This window comes from Saccopteryx bilineata, chromosome 2, assembly GCF_036850765.1.
Source record: "Saccopteryx bilineata isolate mSacBil1 chromosome 2, mSacBil1_pri_phased_curated, whole genome shotgun sequence".
Lineage (NCBI taxonomy): Eukaryota > Metazoa > Chordata > Mammalia > Chiroptera > Emballonuridae > Saccopteryx > Saccopteryx bilineata.
The window spans coordinates 1,775,657-1,798,870 of NC_089491.1; the positions used below are offsets into that span (position 1 = coordinate 1,775,657).

Sequence of the window (23,214 nt, forward strand, 5' to 3'; positions counted from 1 at the left end):
TGGTTATTCTGCCGGGGCCTGTCAGGTGCCCTACAGCACACCAGCCCAGGTGACCACTTCCCGGGCAAGTGTCGGCCTCCACTTGCCTCTGCACCTGCTGTTGGTCACATGGCCCCCTGGGGCGGTCAGGTTCAGGTAGTCCAGCGGACTTTTGTGGGTGGACTTCCCTGGTGGCTACCACTCTGGGAAAGGACCTGGCAGTGGACAGAGGAAGGGTCAGGAGTTTAGCTGCCACTGAGTGAGCGTTGAGGCCGGGGAAGCCCAGGTCCCCTGCCAAGTTCTGCAGGGCTGGAGGCGGCTTCCACCTGCCCAGCAGCCTGGCGCACCATGAGCCTGCTCGTGACCAGACAGACGTGTGCTGAGGAAGCTGGCCACCCGCCCCCTTCAGGGTCAGTGTTCCTTCAGCGGGACCTGCCTGGACCTCACCTTGTGTCTCCTCCTCCCTGCCATCCTTCCAGCTCAATCCATGTCACCCCCAGACTTCCGCCTGCTGGCCCTGTCAGCTCACATCGTGTTTCCCAGGGTGGTCCAGCTGGCGGTCACTTGCCAGCCGCAGCACCTGCACAGCCTGTCGGGTGAGGGCAGGCTCCAGAAACCACGCTCAGTGACCCGTGTCGGTCACATCAATGGTCTCTCAACCATTTATCCGGCCTCTTTTCCAGATCACTTGTATTATCTACTGAAATTCCATCCATCTAAAACCTAACGCTAGGGTGAAGTCCATCACTTCTGACCCACAGTTTTACTATGTGTGTGATGATCACCCCAGAGCAGCTTGGTCCTGGGCCAACCTGATGTTTTCAGTCACATTAAACTAACGTGTTTTGGGCCAGACCCAACACCTAGTGAGAATGGTCAAGTTGTCCTTAGTTTCAGGTCCCACTGCCACAGAAATCTTTGTGAGAGACTTCCAGTTAACCGATTCGAAACTCAATGGCACGTTCATTCACTTCAGCAGGATTTTCTATGTGCAGAGAGTCAGAGCAGCTGCTTGAAAGGAGATGGGGCGGGCTGCCCTCTGGTTCCTCCCGCCTGCGTTGGGATCGCGTCACCCTGCTTTTTAAAACTTACAGTGGAGGCCGGTGCTCTGGGGAGCTGGGTGTACTCGTCCACAGAGCTGACTTTGTTGTGGTTCGCTCACATCTCGAGTATCCACTTTCCCGTTGACACCTCAGAGCAGTGGACGGGGCGTGAACGGGACAGAAATGGGACGGCACAAAACCAGCAGGACTGAGGTGCGGGGACTCCCTTTTCTTACAAGGACACAGGACAGGTTCTATGTACAGGTGGTTTCTTTCTAGGACTCACACTCTGGCCAGAAAGTGTTTCTGATTCAATATATGCATTTATTTAAAAATATAAATATGGAAAAATAAATAATTGAAAACATTAGATGGGAGCCCCTAGTTTTTCCCACACTCAGAAGCGTATGCTTTTTAGAAAAGCCCGGGTTAGAGGGACAGCAGGCTCTGAGCAGAACTCCAGGTGTGGGGTGCTGGCCTGGGGGACGGTGAGAACTCCCTGGCTGGTGAGCGCACTGCTGTGAGCATCATCCGTGGCTGACGTGGGGGCAGAACCGAGAACGGGGAGGTGGCATCATGGCTGAAGGGCTTGTCCAGCCCTAAAACATCGGCCACAGCCCCCTCGTCCCAGCCCAGCACTGGGGACCATGGCTACTCCCCGGTCATTGTCTGGCTTCCACCTGTGGTCCTGGTCCGAACACGTGCCATGGGCCCCCCACTGAGAGCGGCCTGCTTGGTCCCAGGCCAGCTGTGCTCGGACGAGGAAGGGCAGGAGGAAAGAGACCTGGACGCTGGACGCTGGGGCGTCCACGGGTGCACAAACTCGGAGGAGGCGAGGGTCAGTGTGGGCTCTGCTGCTGGCTTCAAAGGGGAGTTCCCCTAAGTGACGATGACAGGTGTGGGCGGACAGTGTTGGGCCCAAGCTCCACCTGCCATGAGCAGGGAGCCGGGACATGTGCAGGGAGGACATGGGAGCAAGTCCTGGGTTCTGGGGTGGGGCTGTGAACTGCGGGCCCTGCCGTCCAGCCCCGAAGGGCTCTGCTAAGGAGGGAGGACGGACGGCCTCCAGCTGCGGTTGGCATCCCCAGAGGCTGAGCCCTCCCAGGGGCGTCTCCTCACCCTTCGCGGGGTTCTTGCAGTGGCCTGCGGCCCAGCTCGCTCCCTTGGGCGAGCTCCCTCAGGAAACGGTGCAGACGGCACTGGCAGGCTGTGTCTTCAGGGCCTGCTGTCTCTGGATTTCTTTGGAAATCCGCCTTTTAATTCCTATCAGGTACAGTTCACGGTCAAACTTGCCAGCAGCCAGTGGAATGCTGTGGATACAAGAGCCGTCAGGAAGGAGGGCTGAGGCCGCCCGAGGGGTGCCAGCACCCTGCCGAGTCTCAGGCTGCCGGCCCACACCCCCAGAGTGACGCTGTGAGCGTCAGAGTGACACTGTGAGCCAGGCTGGCTCTGCTGAGATGACCAGAGGTCCGGCCACCTCTGGGGGCGCACGGGCCGGGCCGGGTCCCGACCCCGTGGCGTGTCGCTCATGTGACAGCTGCTTCGGATCCGTCCATGGCTGCGACCCCTGGTGGGGCAGCCGGCACCCTGCTCCTGTCTGGGGGTGTCAGGACGCAGAGACAATGGCCTGCACCAAGGTCTGAAGATGGTACCCTCCAGGAGTAGGCCCGGGTTCTGCTTTGTCCCAGAACCACCCCCCACCCCGGCCCTGGCTGCGAGCCCCAAGAGAAGGCCAGGAACACTGACTTGTCTCTGCCTGGCCGCACTTTCACCCGGAACAGGCCATACACAGGGCGGTGGTCAGAGGTTTTGATCCCAGGACAGGAGGAGTACTTGAGTGGACAGATGTCGTCCTTGTGCCGGTTCCGGTACATGACCCGGTCCTGCAGGAAGAGTCCAGAAGTGGGGGACCCGTGACACCCAGCTCGCTGCAGGCTCTGACCTGCTCCCCCCTTCCACCAGCTGCGTGAGCTGAGTCCTGAGTCAGTCCTGCCGCGGGAACCCATCCCTGAGCCGGGGCACCCTGAACCCACTCTACTGCCAGGCGTCCAGGAGCTGGGCAGGCCAGCTGTGCCCAGGCCTTCCCCGTGCGGCCCCTAGGCAACACCTGCTCCCCTCAGCCCTGTGGGAGCCGGCAGAGGCAGCCAGGGTCAAATTCACACCCCGCCACCCACGCTGGTCCAGGGCCTGCGGTCTGGAGCCCCTCCTTTGACGAGGTGTCTCCAACAGCACGTGGCAGGAGTGATGGTCACTGCGGCGTGCTGTGCACCAGGCCTCTGAGAGTGGGGGGCTGGGTGCCCGGCTCAGGATGGCCCTGGGAGGAGGGCATTTCGGTGCAGTCACTGGCCCACACTAGGCACGCCCCGGCCATGTGTGCCGGCTCCTGGGGGGCGGGCTTCCCAGCGTGCAGCCCAGCCCTCACACCGACTTGAGTCCTAAGCCTGTGGCTCAGGGGCCCCTGCTCCGGAGCGTGAGTGCACCCCACCTTGCTAGCAGGGCCAGCTGCACTCACCGTGTAGGACGGGGTCCTCTGCTTGGACGACGTGTCGTACGAGTCCTTCCCAATGTCGAACTTGTACGACGGCAGGAAGTGGATGTCTGGCTCCTGGAAGCCCTTAAAGATGGACCCTGGGGTGGGCCCGGGCGTGTCTCAGACTGCGGGCATGGGACTCCAGCTGGTACTCTCCTGGTTGCCGCCTCCTCCCCAGGCCGTGCCCCCTCCTGGGCACCGCTCCCTCCTCAGGCTCACCTCTCTTCATCTCCCGGGCGAGCTGGTCGTGCTGCAGCAGGGCGGGCACACTCGTCCCCGGGCCCTGCTTCAGGATGGACTCCACGGCCACGCGGCCGCCGCTCAGCCGGAAGTTGAAGTCTCCAAACCAGAACACCCCGTCGAAGCGAGTGGTGACGTCCGCTGGGGCACAAGCCAGGGATCCCCTGAGCCCAGACCTCCCCGCGCCACGCCTTAGAAACGGGTCGTCCGGGTCCCCGGCCCCGATCTGTGTCTCCCCTCAACTACCCAGAGCACAAGGCAGGGGCCGCCACCTCTGGGGAGGGGAAAGCACTGTGAGCACCACCCCCCGGCCACTCACCAGCGTCGGAGCGGTAGGGGCAGGTGTCCGGCACGTTCCTGGGCAGGGCGAGGCCCTGGATGGTCTTGCTGTAGTCAAGCAGCCTCTCGCTGACCTTCCCGTCTCCCGCTGCAAGGACAAAGTGGTAGGGGCCTCTCCAGGGGCCAGGCTCCGACTCGGGGCTGGACTCCGGGTGGTGGGTGTGGGTGGTGACCCCGTGGCATGGCCTGCAGCGACCCATCCTAAAACCTCGCTCTGGAATGGAGCCCGCGAGATGAGGCCACCGTCACTCCTATCAGGGTCCCTTAGGGCCCAGAGATGCAGGTCCCATGAGGCCAAGCTCTCCCCCCGGGAGGAGCGGCGCCTCCCACGACACCCGGGTGCAGGTGTGGGTGCAGATGACTTACAGGTGAAGTGGGATGTGATGAAGAGGAAGGAGGTGCCGAAGAAGGTGAAGCCGACGCCCAGGGCCCCCTTGGTCTTGATTTGGGACACGATGCGCGTGGTCACGGTGGAGCTCTCCACCTCTGCGTGGGGGGAGGAGGCGGCAGCCGAGCTGAGTCCAGCAGCACTGGACCGAGGGCAGGGCGTGGGCGTGGGCTGGCGCGTGGGCGGGGGCCGCCTACCTGAGCAGAACCAGATGAGGTCCCGGCGGAGGAGCACGGACATGTGGAGCGCCCCGTGGGCCGCCGAGTGCAGCATCACGTAGTGCGGGCCCAGCGTCTCCTGCAGGCGCGCCTCCCACTCCCGCCTGCAGGGAGGGGGGGTGCTGAAGGCGGCCCTGGGGAGGGGTCCTGCAGAGGGGACCCGCCTCCCAGCTCCACATCCTGGGGCCCTTGAAGCATGGGGGGGGGAGGCTTTCATGGTCCCGCCTCCTCGCCTTGCAAGGAGAATGGCAGACAAGAGCAACACAAGGGACTGTGCAGATTGCTGGGCCAGAAAGGGGGGCTTCCTGGGACATCTGCAGCAACGTCACAGGCCCGTGTCATCCTGCTGCCTCGAAAGGGCTCCAGTGACATGGGGTCGGGTCCTGGCCCCAGCTGAGACTCGGTCAAGAAGCCCTGGCCCACCTGTCCGAGACCTGGGAGAAGTCCCAGACCAGGGCATGTGCTGCTGTGTGAGGAGCAGGACACCCGTCCTGTGCACGTCCGGGAGCCAGCCCCCCTCGCCAAGTGACCCTCAACAGCGCTGCAGGTGCGTGGCCAGACAGGACAGGTGAGCAGCAGCCCCCCGGGCCACAGGGTGGGTCAGCGACACCGTGGAAAGGTCTGGCTGGGAGCCCCGGGGGACTGAGTGGCCGCACTGCTCTCTGCTGTGTACCTTCTCCGACTGGCCCCGATTGGCCTCGTGTATTTTAAATACCCAGTCACCGTTTCAGAACGTGGTTTGTGTGTTCAGCTCAGGCTCAGTGGCGAGGGTGGGGGGCGGGGGCTCGGGTCACAGCAGCTGCAGTCCCCCGAAGCCCGCCTCGGCAGTGCTGTTCACGGGGACCAGGAGGGACCGAGGGGCTCAGGGAGATGCAGGGTGGGCCGGGGGCCCCTACCTGTCGGAGCAGCCCTCCTGGACACCGATGACGTACAGGTCCTGGGCGTAGTCGGCCTCGGCGGGCAGCAGGAGCTCGTCCAGGTTTGGCGGCAGCTCCTGAGGAGAGGCGGCACCTAGCAAGGGGCCGGAGGGACCCCACCTGGGGACGTCGTGGCCTCTCCCCGTCCGAGCCCGACACGGCCAAGGCTGTGCCCCCTCAAGGCTGCCGGTAAGTTGGCTGCATCCGGCCCCCGCCCAGCTGGCCACGGAGCCTGACCCTCCGTGAGTAGTCCCCCCACGCACACACCCGGGCGGGCGGGCATGCCGCTGCGGTGCAGGGGCCCCGCGGCCATCTCCCTCCGCCCTGTGGCGGCGACACCAGTTCTGAGGGCCCAGGATGAAGGCCGCGCCCCATGGACGGGCAGAGTGGCTCCCCGAGCATGCAGGGCCAGCAGCCTGGGCACCTGCCGCCCCTTCTGACTCAACAGAAGTTCCCTTCCACCTCCCAAGCCCTGCCTTGCTTTCTCCCCAGTGACTGTCACCCGGCTGTCAGTGGGGAGACGGCCACAAGGAGGGGAGGCCCATCCATCCTCCCGTCACCCAACACCGTCACGCACAGGGGACAGGAGGCACCAGGGGAGCTGCCTTGAGGACCCTGCTTGTGGCCGCGAATCTGTCCCTCACCCCGCGGGCGTCAGGACCACACACAGCCCAGAACAAGGCCCCACCCGGCCCCGGAAGTCAGGGGCCCGCGGGCAGGACTCCGGAGAGCGCGACACTGATGACAGAGACCTCGCCTTGCGAAGGGGCCCCAGGGAGACACGGGGTTGGCTGAAGAGGAAGCCGCAGGGACAGCTGTGGGGGGGGGGGCTTCCCCAGAAATCAGCGGGCAAGCCCCGGCCCGCGGCTCTGGGTCCACCGTGGAGGTCAGGATGTGACGCGCCCCTCGGACCTGGGGTGTCCGCGCTCACCTACCCGACAGATTTCCTGGGTGCCCCCACCTTGCAGGTGGGACCCAGGCAGGTGTAGGGGAGGTCGAGGGGTAGAGCCCCAGCTGGCAGGGGCCACACGAGTGTGAAACAGCCCCAGGCGGCTCTGCCTGTGCGTCAGGCCCCACGGGACCCAGGAGTGACCCCAGGGCAGATGGGGGAGCTGGGGGAGAGGGAGCCAGCGCAGTGCCAGCCACGGGAGGAGGGAGGCCATCGTGGGGGAGGGGCTGTCCCCTTGAAATGGCTCTAAATCAACCGGCTGTGAGGGAAGGCTGCCCTCCTGCCCGTCACCAGGGCAGTGGGGTGTGGGGGTGGCAGGGGGAGTTCTGGGGTGTCGGGAGCTGGGGGAGACTCGGAGGCCTTGGGAAGAACAGGCAGGAACCTCATCCCGGGAGAGGTGGACGGTCTGTTTACCTTCTGGCCCTGCATGTTCCAGGTGGCCACGAAGAGGGCCATGCTCCGGTCCGGGAAGTACCGGGCGAGCTCGTCTGCCCCCATCAAGGCCCCACTTGCCAGGAGACTCCCCTCCAGGTAGCTCCTGCGGAGAGGGGGCCCGACTGAACTCAGGGTTCAAGCAGATGGACCCAGGGAGGGCCGGCCGCCGGGACAGGCCGCTCAGGCCCCTGAAGTCAGGGGCCGCCACGGCCGGATGTGTGCTTCTGACGACCCGCCTAGCCCTGGCTGGAGCAGAGGCCTGGCGGAGGTGGCAGGAGCCGGGGTGGAGAGACGGAGGCCCGTGGGGGAACCGAGAGGGGAGGGTGGAGCTGTGGCCCCGAGGCCGAGCTCTCAGGAGAAGCCCGATTCCGTGCAGGCAGCTCAGAAGCCCCTCTGTCCCGCGTCTGGTGAAGTCGTGGACACGGGAGAGGCGAGCCAGGAGCACGTGTTTGGGAGTCACGCGCAGAGGGGACGACGTGACGATGGCACCCAGGTTCTCGCCAAGCCATAAAAATGTCAATATGGCCCGACCAGGAGTGGTGCCGTGGATAGAGCATTGGACTGGGACGCAGAGGACCCAAGTTCGAAACCACGAGCTTGCTGAGTGTGGGCTCATCTGGCTTGAGCGCAGGGTTGCCGGCTTGAGTGTGGGATCATAGACATGACCTCATGGTCACTGCTTTGAGCCTAAAGGTGGTCGCTGGCTTGAAGCCCAAGGTCACCGGCTTGAGCAAGGGGTCACTCGCTCGGCTGGAGTGCACCCCCACCCTGCCCGGTCAAGGCACATATGAGAGCAATCAATGAACAAGTAAGAAGCCGCAGCAAAGAACTGATGCTTCTCATCTCTCCCTGTCTGTCCTTATCTGTGCCTCTGTCTCTGTTATACACACACACAAAAAATGTCACTGTGGGTTCATTGTTAAAGCCCACACAGCCCAGAAACCAAGCGTTCTTCCACGATGCAAACCTCACCCTCCTAGTGAGTGACGGTGGGGGCTCAGCAAACCGGGTCCCAGAGCACCAGGGAAACCACGGGACCCCGCTGGAAGCAAAGGGAGGAAGTCAGGCCCCGCCCGCTGCCCAAGAGTGGACCCTAGAGACCCTCCGTCCATGTGGCTCAGCCCAGGGTCTGGCAATCACATGTCTAGCCGTCAGTCCTGGAGGTCCCCGCGGAGAGGTTCCAGGGAGGAGCCTGGAGACAGGGCTACGGACGGAGAGCGTGTCACTACACCTTCATGCCCTGGACCCGTCTGGATCAAATGCCATCACGAGGTCCGCATGGGGCTTGCTCTGGCACCCTAAATACCAGGCCACGGACCCCGTGCTCCCCCACCCCTCCCTGGGAGGCCCTACCTGCTCCGGACGTCCTTGGCGCGGATGGGTGCCAGGAGGCTGAAGGAGGATTTGGTCGAGCGCAGGGAACAGTCGTCACAGGCCAGGGGGCTCGGGGTCCGGCCGGGGCCCAGGCTGCTGTGGGGTCGGAAAAGCCTGGTCTGCAGGCGGAGCTTGTAGTCCACGAGATCAGCATCCACCTTGTTTGCCGTCCGCAGGGAGTCGGAGGCAACGTTCCAGTCCATGGCGGGCAGCGGGCGAGAGGGGAGCCTGCCACTGGGCGGCCTGGGGCTGCCCCCGGCCGAGGCCCCGACCCGGTGCAGGAGGTCCGAGGAGCTGCCAATCATCCTAGAGCCTCCGTTTCCCCACGAGGAGGGGCTCCCTCCCTGCATTGCCAGGGGCCCGGCCAGACCTGGGGATTTCCTGCAAGGAGGTGCTCAGGCAGGGCGGGGAGCAAGGGTGGGCCAGGGGCCCGGGGACCTGGTCCTGCAAGGAGCCCCCAGAGGGGCTGGCCCCGTTCTGGGAGGCCAGGTCCTCCCGGCTGCTTTGCAGACGCCGCCTCCTCCAGCCCTTCTCATCCAGGGACAGTGCCCGCTCCAGTCTGGGCCTCGCCGGCGGCTTGGGGGTGAAGGGTTTGGCCGTCGCCTGTGGGTCTTCATTGCTGCCGATGGCTGCTGGGCTGTTCTCAGGGCCAGGAGAGTGGTCAGTGGGCGGGGACCCTGGGCAGGGGGCCAGGTCTTTGTTGGGAAGTTGCCTCTTGACCATTCCGTCTTCGGGCTGCAGATGCCCGTGGGCCGTGGGCTGCTGGGCAGCCGGCTCGGACCGCCCCAGGCAGGCGGACTCGGAGGGCATAGTCCAGGGCCCGGTTCTCACAGAGGATGGCAGCCAAGCCAACCAGGGAGATGGCTCCGCCGGGCTGCCGGCGAGGCCCAGTGTCAGGGCCGTGCGGTCAGATGTCCCAGGTGAGGCGGAGTGAGGGTCTGCAGGGGCTTCCCGCCAGGCCTGGGGCTGTCCAGCAGCGGTGTGGCCGGCTGCTGCATGGCTGGAGTCCTCCACAGGCCCTACGGGAAAACCGCTCTTACTTCCACGAAGTCACGTCCTCGAAGGGCAGCTACGGTGCAGGGTAGCAGGGGTACAGGCCGGCAGCAGGCCCGCAGAAACGGGCACTCAGGGAGACGCTGCCGCCTGCGCCTCCTCCTAAGACCGAAGCCACCTTCCCGATGGGGGCCTGCTCCTCACAGGGGGCGCTGGGGGAGTGAGGATGCCGCCCCCTCCCCAAGGTGAAGGCCAGCGGAGGCCGGTTTCCAGGCGCCGCCTGGGCTGGGGGTCCCACCGGCGCTGGCGCGGCCGCGCGCCCCCCACGTCGCCCGCAGACCCTGCACCAAGCGCCGGCGGCTCCGAGCAGGTCCGCGGCGCAGCTGCCCAAGGCCCCGGCTCAGAGCCTGCGGTCCCGCCGGCGGCTCCGGGGCAACGACCGCAGCGGAGCTGGGCTGGAGGAGACCCGCGCTCCAGGGTCAGCCCGCGCCGGACCCCGCCCACGGGTCATCTCGCGCCCGGGGGTTGTCCGTCCCGGACCCCCGAACCCGCCCTAGGGTCCCTGCGCTCTGAAACCCGCCCAGCACCCCGGCGCCCCGCCTCGACCCAGTGCCCCTGGGGTCAACGCTCAACCCGGCCCGGACCTGAGCCCCAGGGTCACCCCCATACCCTAACTCTGCGCCCAGAGATCACCGGCCCCTCCGGGACCCGCGCCCCTACCTCTCGGCGCCGCCCGCCTCCAGCCCCGTGGGCCTCGGTGGCCGCTCCTGGCAACCGGCGGGCAGGGCGGCCAGACCCGCGCCTGCAGCGGCCCCTAGCGGCCGGAGGACCCAGCGGCAAAGCGCGGGAGGGCGAGGGGGTGGCCGTGGAGACTGCCCCTCACCCCTCACGAGCGGCCTCCCTCCTCGCGGGGCCCGCGCCGTCCCGCACCTCTCGCCTCTGCACGGGCGCCCAGTCTGGACCTGCCCTGTAAGTGGAGCCCGAACACACCTGTCCCCCTCCGCAGGCTGCCCACGTTCACCTGGGAGGCAGGATGGGCTTCAGAGCAAACCCACCCACCTCCCCTGCAGAGGGGCGCCCCTCCTCGCTGAGCCCTGGAAGAGCAGGACACGCTGCGCGCGCGGGCCACACCGCAGCACGAACAGGTGCGGCGACCTGGGTCCTGCAGGCTCGCTGGCTTCAATCAGCGGAAGCAAACAACAGGTGAGCGCTGAGAGCGCAAAATATTTTATTTAACAATTTGCAGCGTAACAATTTGCATTTAGGAAAAATAGCAGCTCCTGCCTGGAGGAAGCTTCTTGAATCAAAGTCACTAACAGAGAAGAGTGGGGGGAGGAAGCCGAGGCGCAGGAGGGTCTCCGGCCCCAGGAATGCCCCCTGAACCCAGGGACACAGGTGACGCCCCAGCGAGGCCAGGCCTTTCCCAGGCGTGGCTCCAGTCCTGCACGTCTGTGGAATATGGATGGGTCTGTCTGTCCTAGCCGATCCAGGAGCACAGGAAAGACCCTCCTCTGGGATTCAAAACACGGAGAACCACGGAAATTAGTTCCTACTGAGTTTCATAAATATTTAAATCTTTCTTCAGTCTCTTTAGACTTGACAAGAACGTGAACAGTCTTAAGAACAGTCGCTGATGCCGTAGAGCTGAGTCCAGGAAGAGAAGGTCCCTCGGCAGGCCTGTGGTCAGCTGCAGGGTCTCCATGGCGACCACTCAGCAGCTGCTGTCAGCCTCTGGAGCTTCCGTCAACAGGTTATTTTAGGCCACTTTCTCCAAGAAATGGCCAACTCCTGCAGTGAAGTCACGTAGGAGAGAGGAAGCGTCTGGGCCGGGCAGCACTCTGAAGCCACCAGAGAAGCGAGGCGGTGGCCAGCGTACAGTGCACGGCGCCCACACTGCTGCGCCGACAGCGGCTCTGAGCAGGCTGCGCACGAGGAAACCCTAATAGACCGATGTCGGCCGCGCCCCTGTGCCCGCTCAGCACTGAGGGCGGTCACATCTGGAACACGGGTCCTGTTACAAGCTCTCGTCCCTCACAGGCCCGTGGTCTTGATTGGGCACAGACAGTGCTGCAGGCGAGACACTGGGCGGTGACCTAACCGGATGTCCACACTCCCCGACACTGACTGGGAAGGCACCGTCCAGTCGCGACTCCAGGTGAGACGGCAGGGCTGGGCGCTGGCTCCCCGGGCTGCAGGGCAGGCGTCCGGAGGCGCACTGTCTCCCAATGCCTCCCAGGAGCCGTGGCTGGACCTGGAATAACGTCTCGGGGTCTGAGACGCCCTCGCTGTGGAGCTCCAGTCTCCCCTGCGGCAGAGCCCCAGCCGCACTCAGTAGCGTTCTTAGGTGACTAAGGACGTTTATCCCAAAATCCTCCTCCAGGTGGAAGGTTCTGAGTCCAAGCCCACGCTTTCCTGTAGGCTGGGGAGCTGTGGAGTATGGGCACACTTCCTGCAGACAGGGCCACGCTGTGCTCCGAGCCACTGCGTGTCCCTCTGGGAGCGGAGGGGAGGTCGCAGGCAGGCAGTCTGCATGTTGGTGGAGAGTCACGTCAGGTTCCTGATGCTGACCCACGAGAGGGCGTGGTCTACCTCAACGCTGGGTACTTCCTCTGGCCAATCCTCCTAGACTGGGAACCTCCAGAGGGCGCAGAGGCCTGGAAAGACACACAGCACTGACTGCCACCCACCTGCCCGAGGTGGTGACACCCAGGGAGGGCTCAGCACATTGGGACACACCCCTGACATCAGACACGCCTGCTCTACCCCCAGCAACTGGCCCGTGGGCATCAGATCAGGTGCAGCAGTTGGCCAGGGGCTCTGCGTGAGGCCAGTCTGCGGGCTGAGTCTGGAGAGCTGAGGAGCAGCAGGGAAGGACAGTGAGCGGAGCGAACGCAGGCACGCCTCCTATCCCGCACAAACCCCAACGGGAGAGCTGAGGGCTGGCGCAGAGGCCGAACTAGGAGATGAGGTTGGCGGGAGACCACTACCACTGAATCCTGAAGCAGAAAGGCAGACGGTGACCAGGTGGTAACGGGACAGGAGGCCAACAACAGCCTCATCTGCAGAGGCCGACACCGAGGACAGCAGGGGGTGGGGAAGGTGTGGGCGCAGGGCGGCGCAGAGCGAGGAGGCAGGCTGTGCACCAGGACCACTCGGGGTCAGAGGAGATGCTCCACCCTGAATGCCAAGGCCCCCTGCAGACCCCTGCCTCTCTCAGCCAGTCCAGACTGCAGAGGCAAGAGCCTGGAAGGGAGGAGAGGGAAAGGAGAGAGCTAGGGGACAGCTGAGACACTCCTGCCTGGAGGGCCGCACTACCAGGTGAAGGCAGCCCGGCCTGTGCAGCCCAGGAACCCACAGGGAGAATCAGCAAGATGCAGTGGCCGAGCAGGAGCCGGGTCACAGGTCGGGGGAACGGTTTCTCCCACCTCCTCCCCGAGACGGCAGCCGCTCACCTGTGAGAACTGCGTGGGGTTGTAGAAGGGCACGGCTGGTGCGGGGGCGGCCCCTGCTGGGGGGTGGTTGCTGGGAGCCTGAGAACAGGGAGAGCAGCTCGGCTCAACAAGACGGCATCGCACAGACACCGCTGCTGAGGAAGGACTTGCACTACTGTTAAGTGAGCCAAGAAGCAGGTGGAAGAGACTTCTTCCAACACTGGGTTTAATTATTTACGGTTCACAGAGAGATGATGCAAACCAAGCAGCATGCAGAGAACTCCGGAACCAGGGCATGCAGGGCACCCACGTGCAATGTTAGTGTCAGGCAGCAGTGAGGAGACACTGGTTACTAAGTGTCCAGCTACAGAACCCAGTGCTTTCATATGCAAATTAGGCCACAGGAGCCTTCCAGTGGGGCCGCCAGAGAAAGCCTGGTTCCTCGCTCCACAGAGGGACGCAGCGTTCCTTTATTTCCCTCGCTGACTGCTGTCGCTGCGACACTCTGCCCAGCCTAAAATCAACCTTCTCGCGCTGGGTCAGAAAAAGGAATTCTCTCTTTCAAACGACACCCCAGTGACGACCAACACACTCACACAGGGCGGCTACGGCCCAGGGCTGGTCATTTGGAAAACCCAATTCAGACAGAGCGCAGTTACAAAGCCCCTGCCCCCGGAACATGTGGGGTGCACACTATGTCGTCAGAGCATCTGCACAGGTAACACTCTCTGAGACACAGGAAGAAAAGGAACACTGCGTCCTTAGTCACGGGACGGCTGGGGACACCACGTCATGTTAGTGACCGACTGACACAGTCCTCAGAGAGCAAAGGCAACCCAGTTCAGCCCTGTGCTCAGGGACCGCCAGCCACAGGTACCTGGTCAAAGTGCTGGCTCACTTCACGTGACAGTGAACTCATTGAGCTACAGCGCGAAAGCTACAAAACACGGAGAACACAACACACAGAGGTCAGCGTGCGCGTCAGCCACACGGCAGGCCGGCCGGGCCGCTCCGGACAGCTTCATGAAGCCATTAGAATCCCAGCGGCAAATAGCTAGTGAGCTAAACATTCCCATTTCAATGCAGTTTTGGTTAAAAAACAACCGTTAGTGTGTGTTGTGTCATGTCCAGGCCTTGGCCCGAGTTGCTGGACCTCACGACCACAGGACACACGAGAACCGGGCATGCCAGGCTGCGGGCAGAGCTCGAGTGTGAATCCAGACCCCTCATGTGTTCATACTCCGGAGTGATTCTGTCCAAGTGAGTGTGATTTTATTTTTAGGAATACAGTAACCCTTTCGAGTTGTAGAAAGTATTCAAACTGCTTTTCCTACCCAGTAATTTTTTTTTTTTAAGTGAGAGTAGATAGATAGACTGCCGCATGTGCCTCAACAGGGATCCACTCAGCAACCCCTGTCTAGGGCTGATGCTCGAGTACGGAGCCATTTTTAGCACTTGAGGCTGACACGCTCAGACCAACTGAGCCATCCTCAGTGCCCGGGCCATGCTCAAACCAATCGAGCCACTGGCTACAGGAGGGAAAGAGAAAGAGAAGGGGGAGAGGGAGAGAGGAGAAGCAGTCGGTTGCTTCTCCTGTGTGCCCTGACCAGAAATTGAACCCGGAACAGCCATACACTGGGCTGACACTCTATCCACTGAGCAGCCAGCCAGGGCCATTAACATTCATTTTTAAAGGACAAAGCCACTGGACAGTAAGAACAAGCTTCCTAGGCCTGGACTTCGGGCAGAGAGTCCATGGTGGGCACCCCTTACCTCTCCCCCCTGGGAACTGTCCACTGGGCAGAGGGCCAGTTCAGAAGCAGGAAGCAAGGCTGCCGAATGCACAACCTGCCGGGAGAGACAGGAAATGCAACTGCCACGTCCAATGGACAAGCCTCCCGCTGGGGCAGTGACACAGACCCTTTCCCTGGCCCGGGTCACGAGCCTCCCTCTGGGGCAGTGACACAGACCCTTTCCCTGGCCCGGGTCACGAGCCTCCCGCTGGGGCAGTGACACAGACCCTTTCCCTGGCCCGGGCCACGAGCCTCCCGCTGGGGCAGTGACACAGACCCTTTCCCTGGCCCGGGTCACGAGCCTCCCGCTGGGGCAGTGACACAGACCCTTTCCCTGGTCCGGGCCACGAGCTGTGTCACCCCATGGCATGTGCCCTCAGAGAACGGGGGACAGACCCACTGTGGGCACACCCAGACCTCACCGTCTCGTGTCCCACTGCTGCCCCCTAATGGCCTTTGACTCTGTGCTACTTTCATCACATTTCTTGGAGAAGGAAACAGGCCTGGAGAAGTGACTTCCCCAAATTCCACAAGCTAATGAACAGGGAGTCGGGGCGAGTCCCCTCGATCCAACTGCAGGGATCACACCCTGAACCACTCCTTCACGGTAAGTTTCAAACATTAAAAGCTCTCCTAACCACGTGGTTTCAGTGAGACAGTGAGAACACGACACGTGTGTGGTTCTCGCCCGTGAGTCTCCAGAGGACACTCGCTAGGAGTGAGCTCTCGAGAGAAGCGGTGTTCTCCAGGGACAGGATGGACAGACTGCAGGAGAGGACTGACACTCCGGCTGGGAGGAGGCAGCTGCCACATGCCCCACCCTGTCCCATTGCACCCACTCACCTGGGGTTCTGAGGAAGGTTCTGGATGGGCCGGACCCCCGGCGGGCGCCTGCCCTTCCCTGCCAGCCCCCTCTGTGGGCGGGGCTCCCTCTGCATCTGGAAGGAGACACGCCTTACTCACTCTGAGCCTCACTGCCCCACCCGAGGACGCTCCACGCATGCACTAACAGGCGAGGGGACGTGGCCCTCCACCGCGAGGGAGGTTCAGGCCGCGGCTCCTGGGGAGGGCAGAGGTCAGGAGGCACGCTGACACAGACGGGCCGCCGCACTGCCTACCTGGGTTTGGTCCAAACAACTGCACCGGGATCGGGAGGGGGGCCAGCGGGGCAAAAAGGTCCGCGGGAGCCAGAGCCGGGTCAGCGCGCTGGGACCCCCCCGGGTTTAGGATGTCCACGTAGCGCGCTCGGGATCCGGCTGCAGCGGGAGGAGCAAGTCAGGTGGGCTGCCCACCGCCCCAGCTTCCGTGTGGCTCCTCCTCGCTGCGCAGACAGAGAGCTGGCAGGGACCCTCCAGTCCTAAGTGGCCAGCCAGCAGGGTGGCCCTCCATGGAGCACCTTCACTGGGCATCTTCCCTGGGAAAGTGCTCCCCTTCCACACACACCGCTCTGGCCCCCCCAATAGTGGGATGGGGTGGCGTCCCCCCATGAAGTCCTCGTGAACCAGGCCCCTCTGTGCTTGGTGGCTACTGCCTACTCCATGTGCTAGATTCACCAAACTCGGGCGCATCTATAGGACAAATGAGTTACCCAAACTAGCTCACTCTGATTTGTTTGTTTGGTGTTTTTTTTTTTTGTATTTTTCTGAAGTTGGAAGCGGGGAGGCAGTCAGACTCCTGCATGTGCCCGACCGGGATCCACCCGGCATGCCCACCAGGGGGCGATGCTCTGCCCTTCTGGGGTGTTGCTCTGTCACATCCAGAGCCATCCTAGTGCCTGAGGCAGAGGCCACAGAGCCATCCTCAGCGCCCTGGCCAACTCTGCTCCAATGGAGCCTCAGCTGTGGGAGGGGAAGAGAGAGACAGAGAGGAAGGAGAGGGGGAGGGGTGGAGAAGCAGATGGGCGCTTCTCCTGTGTGCCCTGGCCGGGAATCGAACCTGGACTCCTGCACGCCAGGCCGACGCTCTACCACTGAGCCAACCGGCCAGGGCCCTCACTCTGGTTTGACTCTGTTACCTGCTTTTCTAGAAAACATGTTCACAGAGGCTCTGGGGGGGCCTCCAGGCCCAGGGGCGGCAGCTTGCGGAGCCTTGGGAAGCGACATTGGCGGTGGCGGCGGGGCCTTCTTCTGCAGAGACAGCCGGCTTCAGAAGTGTGCTCACACACACAAACTGGACCCACAGGGACCGAGCCCGGGAGGGCGGGCCCCGCCCGGCACAGCGACCTCCCCTACGCACCTCCTCCTCCTCCAGCTCGCTGGTGTCCACCCAGCGGCTCCTCTCCTCATCCCAGACGATCTGCCCGGCAGAGCACAGCGTCAGCAGGCGGAGCCAAGCACAGCTGCTCCCACCCCCTGCGACACTTCAAGACTTGAGAGGACATGTATTCAGGTTCCTTCTGAAGCTGAAATACTTGAACCAACAATCCTGGACGGACACATCACTGAAACACCCACCAGGGCCTCGAGTGCTACTTTTTTTTTTTGTATTTTTCCGAAGCTGGAAACGGGAGGCAGTCAGACAGACTCTCTCATGCGCCCGACCGGGATCCACCCGGCACGCCCACCAGGGGGCGATGCTCTGCCCCTCGGGGGTGGGCGTCGCCATGTTGCGACCAGAGCCACTCTAGCGCCTGGGGCAGAGGCCAAGGAGCCATCCCCAGCGCCCAGGCCATCTTTGCTCCAGTGGAGCCTTGGCTGCGGGAGGGGAAGAGAGAGAGAGAGAGGAAGGAGGGGGGGGGGGTGGAGAAGCAGATGGGTGCTTCTCCTGTGTGCCCTGGCCGGGAATCGAACCCGGGACTTCCGCATGCGAGCGCTACATTTTGCAACACTCACCGTTTTGTTCTTGTCGTCTGGCAGGTACGCTTCTGTCCTCTTCTTCCCAGGAAGCCAGCGAGAGAACCAGGACTCGCCACTCTAAACAAAACCATGACAACCTGAGGACAGCGTGCCGAGAGCACGGCACAGGACGGTCCTGTGGGACCCGCTCAGACGAGGCCCGGAGGACTGAGACCCACAGAGACAGGGAGCAGATGGTGGGTGCAGGGCTGGGGGAGGGGTGGGAGTGAGTGTCTCATGGGGACAGAGTCACTTTGGGAAGATGAGAAAGTCCCAGAGAGGATGGTGGTGGCCGGACAGCAGTGGGAGGCACCCAGCGCCGCTGAGCCAGGTGCTCAGATGTGGCGAAGAGTCAACGTTATGTGTATTTCACCACAATAAACACAAGTCAGAACAATGCTGTGCCTTTTGAAGCCTTTTGTGTCTAAATGACGATGAAGAGCCTGACACCCTCCCCATCTGAAGAATGGCAGGCAGTCTGGGAAAGTCAGTGTGAGACCCTCACAGCAAAGCCCCTGTGTCCCCAAGCCGGAGGCCAGGCCATTGGGAGATGCCCTTGTTCGTCCAGTGCTGTCCTTCACTTCCTCTAGACACTGAGGGAGCCACGGCGGCCGCCCTCGCTCTCCCAAAGCGGCTGCTCTGACCAGCAGCAGGGGGATGAGCTGCATGGACAGGCAGACACCGTTTGGCTCCAAGACTGAAGGACCTGAGCTCGCTGCAGACACGAGCATCAGAGGCGTCTCCCGCAAACTGAACCCCATTAGAGCTGAGAACCACGTGACCCAGACGGCACTGAGGGAACAGGCACCACGGGTCAGGAGCTGACAGGGCACTCGGTCCATGAGATGGAAAGGCCTCCCGCAAGCCACTAAGAAAGCAGCTAGGCCCTGGCCGGTTGGCTCAGCGGTAGAGCGTCGGCCTAGTGTGCGGAGGACCCGGGTTCGATTCCCGGCCAGGGCACACAGGAGAAGTGCCCATTTGCTTCTCCACCCCTCCGCCGCGCTTTCCTCTCTGTCTCTCTCTTCCCCTCCCGCAGCCAAGGCTCCATTGGAGCAAAGATGGCCCGGGCGCTGGGGATGGCTCTGTGGCCTCTCCCTCAGGCGCTAGAGTGGCTCTGGTCGCAATATGGTGATGCCCAGGATGGGCAGAGCATCGCCCCCTGGTGGGTAGAGCGTCGCCCCTGGTGGGCGTGCCGGGTGAATCCCGGTTGGGCGCATGCGGGAGTCTGTCTGACTGTCTCTCCCCGTTTCCAGCTTCAGAAAAATACAAAAAAAAAAAAAAAAGAAAGCAGCTGGACACGGGAGGCACGCCCGGCAGAGGACAGGGAGCTGGCAGCAAGCACGCCCTCCTCTGGGGGAGGCCACCTGGAGCCGAGCCCTGAGCCACGGAGCAGCAGAGGGCTGCAGGGGACAGCGCCCTGCGCACAGGGACAAGATCTGGACAGCCGTGCAGCTGCGGGACTGCGGCAAGGGTCGCCCTGCGCACAGGGACAAGATCTGGACAGCCGTGCAGCTGCGGGACTGCGGCAAGGGTCGCCTGCACCTCTCCTAGGCGGTGCGTTCCATAGCTGGTCAGGGCCTGTGCCCTGGGTGCACACCCAGGAGAGAGGAGCACCCTTGCCAGCAGATGGACGGCAGCCTGTCGCAGCCGGCGCAGGACAACCTGAGTGTGCCCACCAGGAGGGGCAGTCAGCCCTACCGCAGGCACCACCACAGCCGACAGAGACAGGTGTGACAGTGGGCACAGCCAGAACCCTTCCCCTAGCTGGTGCACCCTACACACTCCACTGTGTGCTCACCGCCTTCAAAAGTCTTTGGCTTGCCCTGGCCGGTTGGCTTAGTGGTAGAGCGTCGGCCTGGCGTGCAAGGGGTCCCGGGTTCAATTCCCGGCCAGGGCATACAGGAGAAGCGCCCATCTGCTTCTCCACCCCCCCCCTCTCCTTCCTCTCTGTCTCTCTCTTCCCCTCCCGCAGCCAGGGCTCCATTGGAGCAAAGATGGCCCAGGTGCTAGAGTGGCTCTGGTCGCAGCAGAGTGACGCCCCGGAGGGGCAGAGCGTCGCCCCCTGGTGGGCAAAGCGTCGCCCCCTGGTGAGCGTGCCGGGTGGATCCCGGTCGGGTGCATGCGGGAGTCTGTCTGACTGTCTGTCCCAGTTTCCAGCTTTGGAAAAATACAAAAAGAAAAAAAAAAGAAGAAAAAAAAAAAAGAAAAGTCTTTGGCTTGCCCTGGCTGGTTGGCTCAGTGGTAGAGCGTCGGCCTGGCGTGCAGGAGTCCTGGGTTCGATTCCCGGCCAGGGCACACAGGAGAAGCGCCCATCTGCTTCTCTACCCCTCCTTCCTCTCTGTCTCTCTCTTCCCCTCCCGCAGCCAAGGCTCCATTGGAGCAAAGTTGGCCCGGGTGCTGAGGATGACTCTGTGGCCTCTGCCCCGGGCGCTAGAATGGCTCTGGTTACAACAGAGTGACGCCCCAGATGGGCAGAGCATCGCGCCCTGGTGGGCATGCCGGGTGGATCCCGGTCGGGCGCATGCGGGAGTCTGTCTGACTGCCTCCCCGTTTACAGCTTCAGAAAAGTACAAACAGTAAGTAAATAAAATTTTAAAAAAAATGCCTTTGGCTTAATGGGGAAAATACCAGTACCTCGTCCTGGATGCCTGGGTACAAGGGGTGGTGCCCACGAGAGCCGAGACCTCCCAGGCCCACGCCGGCCCCAGCCCAGGGGAGGTGGGCTGTGGGTTACCTTCTTAGGCCTCTTGGGCTCCTTCCTGGCTGCCTGTCCAGAGCTCTTCACTTCCGAGGCAGGCATCAGAGCTGCAGGCTGCAGGGCACCCGAGCTGGCTGCCCCCCACCGCAGGGGGGCCTCGGAGTCCTGTGGTGTCCTTGAGGAGCCCTGTCCAAGGCAATGCGGGAGCTCCTGGGGCACCTCCCAGAAGCCCTCAGGACCCCCCCGGGAGGCCAGACAGTGAGAGCAGAGGGAAGAAGGCGGGGACGGGTCAACTAGAGGAGACCAGCCACAGCCAGTGAGCCCCTTGATTCGGGGCCATCGCAGGGATCACAGCACCACCTGCGGCTGAGGAAACGACCCCGTGCACGCAGAGTGTACAGGACGGTCAGTGGAGCAGTGGGCATTTTAAAAGTAGAAATGTCTGCCTGACCAGGCGGTGCCACAGTGGATAGAGCGTCGGACTGGGATGTGGAGGACCCAGGTTTGAGACCCTGAGGCCTCCAGCCTGAGCGCGGGTTCATCTGGTTTGAGCAAAATTCCACCAGCTTGAGCACAAGGATGCTGGCTTGAACAAGGGTCACTCGCTCTGCTGTAGCCCCCGGTCAAGGCACATATGAGAAAGCAATCAATGAACAACTTAGGAGCCACAACAAAGAATTGATGTTTCTCATCTCTCACCCTTCCTGTCTGTCTGTCCCTATCTGTTCCTCTCTCTGTCACAAAAATAAGTAAATAAAAATAGAAATAAAAGTAGAAATATTCACCCCTGGGTTCAGAGTCTGTTTCAAGAGAGTTCCACTCTCATTTTTACTTCTCCAGGGACAGAACGTCTCAATGACAGAACTTAGTGAAATGTAACTACAGTGACCACCTGCTGACGGGCGTCCATGCCGGGCGGGGCATCAGTCAGGGCGGCTCCAGAAAGCGGCCTGTATAAAAGTGTCTGTCCCTCTTGCTTGGGGATCAGAGCAGACAGAGCTGGTACTTATACCAAACAGGTCTGATCAAATGAGTCTCAATTTCAAGAAAGTCGGGGGATGCGAGGAGACCCTCCCCTGCAGAGCAGGAGCAGGAGCTGGGTAGGGGCAGGGCATCTCAGGCAAGTTACAGCCGACAGGTAGTTCTGCCAGACAGGCGTGACTTCTTCACAAAGTAACTACTTCTGCACCATTTCATTATCTTTCCTATTCGTTTGTTTTTTTTTAAACCAACTCTTCATATTTTAAGGATCCAAACTTTCTTCAGAGGTGGCTTCTCTTTTAAGAAACGATTTGAAAAATAACTTGATATTTTCTGCATTCTCTATCTACCTGCAGCTGAAGAACAAGGAGTCTGGGTCCCTGGACAATAGAAAAGGTGGGCGAGTACCATATTATCAAACGTGCCACCAAAGTCCTCTTCTCTCCGTTCTGCCAGTGAGCTCCTCCTGTGGGGATCCTGGGGCATCAGTCCTGTCCATGGCAGAGAGGACTGGCTGTGACCTCGGCGCCCAGCACAGAGCAGAGGACGGGCTGGGGGGACATGTGCAGGAGCCACCCCCGCCAGGGCTGTCAGAACTGAACCGGGACGTCTTCCCAAACACGGGCCAGTCGTCTCTATCAAGCCCCTGCCTTGCTCTGGGCGAGCAGACAAACGCAGGGCACAGAGTGGGCCCGAGAACCACATCTGATGACAATGGAGGTGCCTGCGCAGGTCACAAGGCCCACAGCCCGGGCAGGCACGAGGCCAGTCGGTCACGCCCAAGCCGCCACACCTCCGTGCTGACAAAGCTCACGAAGGGAGAGCAGCACTGATGTTTGTTTGTGGCCCTGATGTTCTATGAACCCACCTTGGCAAAGTTAAGCAACGAAACTTGGTTCAGGTTACAAATGGGCTCAGGGCCTCCCACCAGCATCTCCCCCGACAGGAAGCCCCACGGAGCCCTGCTCTCGGGACGACGCTCAGCAGACGCACCTGGGTCCCTGGTGCTGGCCTCCCGGAGCAGGTGCCCGCTCTGCTGGAGAGAAGGGGCGCTGGGTGGCAGGCCAGACCCCGGGTCCAGGGCTGCAGGCTCAGGCCCAGAGGGCTCTGCAAAGCCAAGTGCAGACCCTGGGGGCCCCGACTCCACAGGGCCCAGCGGGGGCACTGGGAACATCGGCACGCCGGGAGGAATGGGGGCTGAGCTGCCGGGGAGCGTCGACGGAGCTGCACAGAGACCACGGAGAAGAGAGAGCCAGAGTCACTGGGGCTGTCACCGAAGCAGCTCACTGCTGGTGACTGATGGGTGCGTGGCCTTCCCACAGCCGCGTTTCTCAGAGACGGGCCACCGGGCCACCACTGACTTGGAGTAAAGTGCACACACCCTGCTCACGGCTGAGGAGAGAACATCGTCAGCAGCAACTCCGGGCATGGCTCTAACCCTAGGCTGGCCCAGCACGAACCCTCCCTCCGCCTCTGGGCTCAAGCTGGTCACCCACCCACTCCAGGCTGCTCAAAGCCACGGACCCGCTGGTGGAGTCGGCACACGGGGAGGAGAAAGAGCGGCTACAAAGTGCCCCTTTGGCTCTCCACGTGTGCAAGACACCATCCCGACCGGTGTGTGGGCCCGTCCCTGCGCACAGGCTCACCTGAGGGCAGCAGCCACACGCCCTGGCCGGAGCACTCGGCACTGGGCAAGGGCAGGGCCAGCAGTGGGTTCTCAGTGCCCAGGTCCACAGGCTGCGTGAGTCCCGGGCCGTCACACTGGCCCAGCTCGGAACTCGGCGAGCTGGGGCACTGCTGGGGGAAGGCTGCATCCTGACTCCACACCACAGCGCCCTCCTGAGGGAGAGACACGTCAGGCTGCCGCCCGCCTGAGCCTTGGGAGCCATACAGTCCTCACCCCACTGCCCGCTCCCTGGGCCTCAGGAGCCTCCCCTCTCCAGGGCAAGGCCCTTGACAAGCACACGCGCCTCCAAAACAGGCCAGCCCACGCTCACACACACACACCAGCACCAGGCCCACGCTCACACACACACACACCGGCACCAGGCCCACGCTCACACACACACACC

The 23,214-nt window shown here is 62.6% G+C and overlaps 2 protein-coding genes across 6 annotated transcripts in view; both read right to left on the minus strand.

Annotated features, from left to right (window-relative positions):
- Positions 1-122: 122 nt before the first annotated feature.
- On the minus strand, positions 123-10,212 carry INPP5E (inositol polyphosphate-5-phosphatase E). Its single transcript, XM_066255750.1, is given in 12 exon segments — positions 123-2,332; positions 2,769-2,905; positions 3,535-3,650; positions 3,772-3,933; positions 4,112-4,219; positions 4,498-4,617; positions 4,717-4,841; positions 5,634-5,731; positions 7,018-7,141; positions 8,392-8,777; positions 8,779-9,431; positions 10,126-10,212. Coding segments are annotated over 11 exon segments (1,953 nt in total). The 5' UTR covers positions 9,223-9,431; positions 10,126-10,212; the 3' UTR covers positions 123-2,199.
- Positions 10,213-10,609: 397 nt separating this feature from the next.
- SEC16A (SEC16 homolog A, endoplasmic reticulum export factor) overlaps positions 10,610-23,214 on the minus strand; it is a 42,397-nt gene continuing 29,792 nt past the window's right edge. For 2 of the 5 annotated variants that reach the window (XM_066255725.1, XM_066255723.1), the window contains 12 exons: positions 22,789-22,981; positions 22,136-22,366; positions 21,551-21,633; positions 20,198-20,347; positions 17,461-17,541; positions 16,865-16,924; positions 16,644-16,752; positions 15,748-15,885; positions 15,473-15,567; positions 14,610-14,684; positions 12,858-12,935; positions 10,610-12,059 (listed from right to left, as the gene is read on the minus strand). In XM_066255725.1, coding sequence (XP_066111822.1) covers positions 11,991-12,059; positions 12,858-12,935; positions 14,610-14,684; positions 15,473-15,567; positions 15,748-15,885; positions 16,644-16,752; positions 16,865-16,924; positions 17,461-17,541; positions 20,198-20,347; positions 21,551-21,633; positions 22,136-22,366; positions 22,789-22,981 — 1,362 coding nt within the window. In that variant the 3' untranslated portion in view covers positions 10,610-11,990. Of the gene's footprint in view, positions 12,060-12,857; positions 12,936-13,713; positions 13,774-14,609; positions 14,685-15,472; positions 15,568-15,747; positions 15,886-16,643; positions 16,756-16,864; positions 16,925-17,460; positions 17,542-20,197; positions 20,348-21,550; positions 21,639-22,134; positions 22,367-22,788; positions 22,982-23,214 lie in introns of all 5 variants that reach the window. The other 3 variants (XM_066255724.1, XM_066255721.1, XM_066255720.1) reach the window with 3 other exon arrangements.